At 26.7% G+C, this 8,424-nt stretch overlaps 1 protein-coding gene across 1 annotated transcript; it reads left to right on the top strand.

The window, feature by feature from the left end:
* Positions 1 to 1,690: 1,690 nt before the first annotated feature.
* Positions 1,691 to 5,949, top strand: LOC101515252 (UDP-xylose transporter 3-like). Its single transcript, XM_004502795.4, has 8 exons — positions 1,691 to 2,020; positions 2,218 to 2,354; positions 3,392 to 3,576; positions 3,676 to 3,743; positions 4,144 to 4,276; positions 4,789 to 4,950; positions 5,042 to 5,320; positions 5,545 to 5,949. Exons 2-8 carry the CDS (start codon positions 2,234 to 2,236, stop codon positions 5,638 to 5,640), a joined length of 1,044 nt encoding a protein of 347 aa, XP_004502852.1. The 5' UTR covers positions 1,691 to 2,020; positions 2,218 to 2,233; the 3' UTR covers positions 5,641 to 5,949.
* The last annotated feature ends 2,475 nt before the right edge of the window (positions 5,950 to 8,424 follow it).

The following is an 8,424-nucleotide window of genomic DNA, read 5'->3' as shown; positions in this document are numbered from 1 at the left end:
AGACACTTATAATGAGATTGAAAAAAAAAATTACATACTCCATCTGTCACACAGTAATTGATTCATTTACAACAAAACAAAAATATCTCAAAATAAATAATTTTTTTAATTTTTAATTCATTTTTTCTCTAATTATATCATTTAATTAATATTATTTACATAATTTTTAATACAATATCTTTTACTAAACATTTATAACATTAATAATACTCAAATCTCTAATAAAAATAATTTAATAAAAAAATTATTCTATCTTTTATTTATATATTTTTTAATAAAAGATAAATGTAAAATAACCAAATAACTAAATTATTTTATAACAAAGAATAAATAAATGATATAGTGTTGGAATAAGTCATTACACGCGTGAGAACCTTATAAATTTAAGACTTATACATGAATGTCGTGGCAGATGATTACATCGCATATATTGAATAATATTTTCACTCTCTTGTTTCATTTTCAATATTTATTTGTTTTAAATTATCTGTCTATTTACATTACCATTAAGACATTAATTATATTAATATATTTTTATTCATTATATCCCAATTTATATAAGTTCTTTATCTAAATCTAAACAAAAATAAAAATAGATAAAATAAAATAATTTAAATTTTAAATTAAATATATTATTTTTTATTCACTTTTATTTATATTTAAATTCAGAATAGAGTAGTCTTTCATTAATTATAATTATAAAAGATATTTGAATGAATAAAACTTATATTATAATTAGAATTAATGTGTAAAAAATTAATATTTTAATACAACTAATATTTTTTTAAACATTGCTCAAAATTCACATAAGATATTTATAAGGAAGAGGAGGGAATACTTGATTGTGTCGTAGTAATAACAAAGGCTTTAAAATTTTGGTTTTTTATTTTTAATTAATATTTATTTGATTATTTATTATTTTTATTAAATTCGTCACTTATGTTTTATAAGTGATATATTTTAATTTTTTTTAACTTTTATGTCACAACAAAAATTATTAGAACATTTGGCAATTGAAATTTAGTCAAACAATTGTCAACGTATTTCCTATAATATTATTTAAAAGAATATTCGAATAGCTATTTGAAATAAATATATATTATTTGAAATGAAAAATATCTATCAAAATTCTTTATTTAGTCTTTAATAAGTATCTTTATTAAATATATATATTTAATTTTATAATTGATTTAAGATTACATTTCAATAGTTCATGATAATAATTATAATAAACATATATATTATTTATAAAAGATAAAAATAAATTGAAAAAAGACAAAAAGTCAAAACAAATATTTGATAAAAAAAATAAATGACTAAAAATATATTTAAGTCTAACAGACATTATTGTCTAAATTTACAATTCAACTAAAAAATAACAATAGTTAGAATGAATATCTTACTCTAAATTTAAAGTCAAAACATCGTAATTATATGAATTTATAATAATATTTATTATTATTTCTATTAAAAAAAAACTTATTCAATATAACCCTTAATTTTCATATGCCCATTAAACATTTAATTTTATCAATATCTCTATTTTTCTATCATAGATGATTAAACCATACATATATGACATTATTCTGTTTTATTTATTTGTCTGAACGAAAGTGACATTTTCCATGGTTCATAAATTTTGAGGTAGAAAAACAAAAAAGCTGACCAGCATCGCAAAACCAGGAGTATTTTAGTAAACTTTCAATCAAAACTTAACTTCATTATTAATTCATTAATTAATCTCCTTTTTGTTTTCCTTCTAAAATTACGCTTCTTCTTGTATGCAAACTTTCAACAAGCACGTCCACAACATTGATCTGCATTTTCAATTCACCTTCACAACAAACCCATTCATCAAACACACTTTCATTTCAACCGTAACCATTGCTACCTTACTCCAATTTTCGGTTCGGTTTTCTTTCTCATTTTCCCATTTCATTAACCGAACCGCTTTTTCTCCCTATTCCTTCCATTACCAACAATTATAGCTTGAACATCACACCCACACCCGTTTGTTTATGTGAGTTTTATTTCATTTTTTTTCAATGTGCTTTTGGATAAAGTTCTTTTTTTTTTTTAATGGGTTTTGGTTAATCCTGCATCCCTTAACTATTTTTCTTGTTATCTGATTTCTTTTTTATATTTTTGTTTTCTTGAAATTTTGTTGTTAATTAATGTGGTTTTTATATATTAATATTGTTTTTTGTTGTTGTTTAGAATAACAAAGAAGAAGATGGGTGAGGGAGAAAAATTTCAGCTGGGAACTATTGGTGCATTGAGTCTATCTGTGGTGTCATCAGTGTCAATTGTGATTTGTAACAAGGCGTTGATGAGCACACTGCATTTCATTTTTGGTAACTTCATAAAGTTCTTGATTTTTTGCAAATTTAGATGATATTGGTTGGTGATTGTTACTGTCATGTTTCTTCAATTTATCTGCTTTTTGTGTATGATTTGATAGATAGATAATACAATTTGAGTTGGATTTGTAAGCCTTAGGATTCTTTGGGATAAAGGGACTGAATTGAAATGTGGTTTCATTTCATTCACGGGAGTATTAGAGTTGAAGCCTTCCATCAATTTTTGTTAAAAATAGCTCAATGCTTAATGCTAATTTGTTTGAATGCACAACTCATTGACAACTTGTACTATCACCTTGTTGATAAGCAAGGCGAATTTTTGAAATAAACAAAACTATCTATCATCTGCCATGTAGCTAAAATAATTTAGATTTTCTAGAGTTGAGAAATAACTACACCTCTATCAACACACGTTTACACCAGACTGAACAATATTGTTCTCTTGTTTGGTCCCTTGGAACATGTTCAACGAACTTCATACGGTTAAACAGAGATATATACATACATACATAATCTAATGATACAAAACAATGTAAACTATTATTATATATATATATTTGTATTGTATGTTAAATAACCTATATGGTTAAGATCTCTACATCTAGATTCATAACGGTAGATGATCATGATCCTAACGGTAAATGTATTTATTGGAGTTTTGATTTGTTGAATTTGACAATTTTCTGTGCGCCACTGTCCTTCCCTATGACGTTGTCCTTTGTGCTTAGATTTTACAATAATAGATTTTATTCTTGGGCACTAGAAGTGATGCCCTGATATCCCTGCTTATTGCAACTTGAAAGTCTCTTGTCCTACGTAGTCGAAGTTTTCTCCTAGCATTATTAAAAAAAATTTGAACGTCTATGTGAATAAGATAGTGATATTTTGAGAAAGTATCAAACGAGTTTGACTAGTAAGTTAGAACTCAATTTATATTGGAAGCATTAATATAGTCAATATTCAGCCAATTTCATCATCTTACAAGGTAAAGTCCTAAAGGTTTTAATGCAAATCCCCGGATTTCCCTGCAGCTACAACTTTGACAAGCTGGCATCTTCTTGTTACATTTTGTTCTCTTCATGTGGCACTAAAAATGAGATTTTTTGAGCACAAGCCTTTTGAGCAGAAAGCTGTGATGGGATTTGGAATTCTAAATGGAACCTCAATTGGACTTTTAAATTTGAGTCTTGGTTTCAATTCTGTTGGCTTCTATCAGGTGATTTCTTTTTGTTTCAGCCCTATTTTTTTAAGCCTATATTGTTGTTTAAGCTTTTTTTAAGGCTTTCTGAATAAGCTCTTTTACATTTGCATTCAGATGACTAAGCTGGCAATAATTCCATGTACCATTCTGCTGGAGATCCTTTTTCTTGGCAAGAAATTCAGGTCCCATTTAGTCTCCTATCATTAATATACATTTATGATTGATCTCTTGACATATATATCAAATATTTTGTCCTAATTTTTTAACGTTCCATCAAATAAGTCTTTTGTGTACCAACTCTTTTTTTATCTCACTCTCTATTTCCTTCTAAGCAACCAGATCCATTAAAAGAGCCATCTTATAAATTTCTAGGCATCATGTGATTTTCAACATGACAAGTGCATATATGTCTTGTCCTTTATACTATTCACAAATTTCAAGGAGTCTATAAATATAGTTTGATGTTTTGACATTACATTATCACTATTCTGGTTTTTATTTTTTGACATAGTGAAGTTGCCTTGATTGTATTTGCATAAATTTTGAATTGTATTAACTGTTCTTATGTTTCTACAACTGCAGTAGAAGAATTCAATTTTCCCTTGCAATCCTCCTTTTGGGTGTTGGGATTGCAACAGTTACTGATTTGCAACTCAATGCATTGGGCTCTTTCCTATCTTTCCTTGCGGTGATTACAACATGCGTTGCTCAGATTGTATCCTTAAAGAAAGTTTCACTCTTGTTAGTTGCTCAAATTTTTAACCTAGCTATGAAGCTTTTTTGTAAAGATTATGTTTGTTTGCTGTGCTTTTGAGTATGTGCATTAATTCTTAGCCTTACGAAATTGATTTTCATGAGAAATATGCTGCTCACTACGTAGGGAAAAATATTATAAAATTGTTCTCATGATAATCACACTGTCGACTGCATAGCAAAAAACATGTTCTTCTAAGTTTGCCTTTGGCAGGTGAGAGGTTAGCCTTCTTTCGAGTTAATGCAGCTTATATTTTCACTTATTATAGACAAGTAAAAGTATGCAAGTTTTTACATGTATTATCTCCAGTTGTATGCAAAAGCGTGTATGTTTGCCGACACATTTGTTTCTTCCATTTGAACATAATCTAGAAGTATATTTTTGGTATTCTGACAACTTGAGAAAGGTGATAATTTGGGGGCAGTAGAAGTTTGTGTTAATATCTTGTCAAGACCTTAATTAGCTCATTACAGATGACAAATACCATCCAGAAAAAATACAAGGTGTCTTCTACCCAGCTTCTATACCAATCATGTCCGTATCAAGCAGCAACCTTGTTGATAACCGGACCGTACTTAGACAAAGTTCTCACCGACCTAAATGTTTTTGCTTTCAAGTACACAACACAAGTGACGGTGAGATTTAAAAGAACTTGTATGCTTGCTGTTGAACTCAAACCCCTCCCCTCTACTAATGCATTTTCAATTGTTATTTTCTGCATTGCAGTTTGTGATTGTTCTTTCATGCCTTATTTCTATCTCGGTAAATTTTAGTACATTTCTTGTAATCGGAAAGACGTCGCCAGTCACCTACCAGGTTCTTGGACATCTTAAGACATGCCTTGTATTGGCTTTCGGTTACATTATTGTCCGTGACCCTTTTAGCTGGAGGAACATACTGGGGATTTTGGTAGCCATGGTTGGGATGCTTCTATATTCATACTCTTGCATTCTTGAGAATCAACAAAAAGCAGCTGAAACTGCAACACAAGCATCACATTCACAGGTTTGTTTATTTACACAATTCATTTTCCTTTCCTTGTGTTTCTTTGTCTCAATCATTTAATAGCACCAAAACTACTGATCAAAGGCGTGGTGTCGGACACCAACACGACACAAACACATGTAATTACATTCAATTACCAATGTCAAGGTTTCACTGTTGTGTTTGTGTCCATATCTGTGTCAGTACTTCATAGTTTGTGATTCCTTGTATTCTGATATTTCCAGGCAAGAGAAGGTGAGTCTGATCCTCTCATTAATGTGGAAACTGGAACTACAGTATTGAACAAAAGGCCTCCTGTCTGGAACAAGGAAAAAGATTAGCTCTGTTTGAGCATTTGCGATCGTGATCGCGAGTAAGAACAGTATATGGGACTATAGAGGAGTTATTATACCCTTAGTTAGAAAGTTCTCCAGACTTAAATATTAAATACCTACAGGGGTGAATTGATTCACTCGGTAATATTAGTTTAGCATTATGTGCATTGGTAGCAATCCAACAATATAATAGTGAGGGAAAGAAATTCATGGTATTGTTAAAGTTTGGGCCAACAAATTTGGCTCATTTAGCAAATACTTGTTGGATATTTTTCACATCGTGTTACATATACATGAACATTTCAATTTTGTTTACTTTGATTATCATATAAACATTTAGCGAAAGGATGTTGGACAATTTGTTTCGATGATTATGGTTCATGAAGTTCTCTCAAGAAACTAAATTCAACATCACCGGAGGATGAGGAGGCGGCTGATTTGGGACGGTTTGCAGGGGGAGTAAATTGGGTTGTGTTGATGGAATTTTGGGATGGGAATGGTTCTTGTTTGACGGTAACGAACGAGGGTGAAAAGAGGAGGGATTAGAGATCATCAAGCCAAGAATCTAAACAAATTTAATTTTGGATTTTTCGTTTTTTTAATTAAAAAATAAAATGAATAGCAAAAATCCTAGGTGGACTTGCCCTCTTGGCACATTTAAGATATCATTTTTTTAATAGATAAAAGACTTAAATGAGTTTTTTAAGAGATTAATGATCTAAACCAGAAAGAAAAAAGTTAAACAGAAATCTTGTGCAGATTTTTAGAGGTTAAGAGTTAAAATGGAAAAAAGAAGAAAATATACTTGATTATTATAATTAATTAAAATAATGATAAGAAATATAATTGTCTTTTTTTAATATAATAATATTTATTTATTTAAATTAATAAAATACATCAATCAAAATTATATAAATCTAATTTATTAAAATTAAAAACGATGAATATACAAACAAATTTATATAATTTAAATAATAGCATAAATAAATAAAGTAATTGATAAAATTAAAGTATAAAGAATATGCATGTTTAGAAAATCGTAATATCAACAACGATAATAAAATTATTAATTAAATTTATATTAAATCAAAACTAATATATTTATTAATTTGTGTCAAATGACACCGACAATAAAATATAAAAATTAAATAATACTGTATCAAGACGATAAAAAAAATCATATTAAAATGACAAAATTATATAAATAAATAAAACTAAATTTAAGTAAAAATATTTTATTAAAAAACAACGATTTTCCGAGATAATACACCGAACCCAAAAAATAATATAACAAAATTACGTACATATTTCGACAAAATTATTTTTTTTTCTTCCACTTTTATTTATTGTACTCCTTTTTCTTTAATTTTAAGTGAACTAAATAGAATAAACTAAATTACATTTGTGCTCCTTTAATTTAATCTCAAGTAACATTTTAGTCATTTATGTTTTTTTTTTTTTTTTTTCCGATTTAGTCCTTTATTCCTAACAATATCAAATAAAGTATGAAAATATGAGTTTATTTGAAGATTTGCGTTACGAATTTGATGAAATTTGTATTATATTGAAGAATATAATTAATTTTATGAGTTTTGATTGAATTTTTTTTTTTGAATTTTTGTATAAAAAAGGATAACATTGTTGAAATTTTAAAACATAAAATATCAAATTGTCACTTAAAATTAAAATAAAAGACCAAGTCAAAAAAAATAAAATAAAATAAAAGACTAAAACGTTACCTGAAATTAAGTTAAAGGACCACAAATATAATTTAGCCAATAGAATACTCTAAAAAAGCCTATTTTTTCTTAACTCGTTGCCGAAGCCGAGTGCAAACCGAACGTGGGTTTGGTCCGTGTCTTGTGATGAAACGGAAGCCATCATTTATTATGCCAGATGACCAAACCAAATCCGCTTTCCCAATTCCCATCCCATACGATTCATATACTTTTTTAACAAAATGCATTCATTTTACATTATTACTACTCCATATGTTTTAAAACTTACAAAAATAAAAAAGGATTTTATTTTTATCAAATTATTTTTATTAATTATTGATGTATTATTAATATCATATATATAATAAAAAAATATTATATTAAAAGTAATGTAAATAATATTAATTAAAAAATATAATTAAAAAAATGAATATTAAAAATTAAAATAACTATTTATTTTGTGACAATTTACAAATGAATTAATTACTATAGAACAAGAGAGTATTACTTATTCCGATTCCGTTTCATAATATCACATCATAAAAAAAGTTATTAATTTTTAATATAATTTAGGCTTAAATATATACTTAATCATTTAAGTTTATTTATTTTTTAAAATTCTGTCTTATAATTTTTATTTATTTTAAATTTAACATTGTAGGTTCAATTTAATTTTAAAATTGTTCTTCATTGTAAAAAAAAAGTTGAGATAATAAATATCATTTTCTTTAACCGTCATTGCCAAGATGACTTTAAAATAAAATTTAATTTATAAGATTAGATTTAGAACAAAAATAATTATAAAATTAAAAATTAAAAAACGCTAATTTACATGACTAAATATACTTAAATTTATAATTTAATTATTTTTTTATATTATCGTTCAATTATTAATGTGAATATAATTTTTTAAATATTATTATATTTTTATATTAATAATAATAAAAAACACAAAAATTGTTTTTTTTAGTTAAAATAGATGATTAATATGTATGCAAAAACTTAATATGAATTTTGTCGATGTTTAGTTTAATCGAAAAATATCTATACTATTATGATAAGTTGACATTAT

This window comes from Cicer arietinum, chromosome 5 (genome assembly GCF_000331145.2).
Source record: "Cicer arietinum cultivar CDC Frontier isolate Library 1 chromosome 5, Cicar.CDCFrontier_v2.0, whole genome shotgun sequence".
NCBI lineage: Eukaryota > Viridiplantae > Streptophyta > Magnoliopsida > Fabales > Fabaceae > Cicer > Cicer arietinum.
The sequence above is the reverse complement of the archived record's forward strand: the minus strand, read 5'-3'. Positions and strand labels throughout refer to the sequence as shown.

Excerpts from the sequence above, each read along its gene's own strand:
- LOC101515252 (XM_004502795.4), top strand. The coding sequence starts at position 2,234 with ATGGGTGAGGGAGAAAAATTTCAGCTGGGAACTATTGGTGCATTGAGT. Across the intron at positions 3,577-3,675 it reads ATTCTGTTGGCTTCTATCAG|ATGACTAAGCTGGCAATAAT; the intron begins GTGATTTCTTTT and ends ATTTGCATTCAG. Across the intron at positions 3,744-4,143 it reads TTTCTTGGCAAGAAATTCAG|TAGAAGAATTCAATTTTCCC; the intron begins GTCCCATTTAGT and ends CTACAACTGCAG.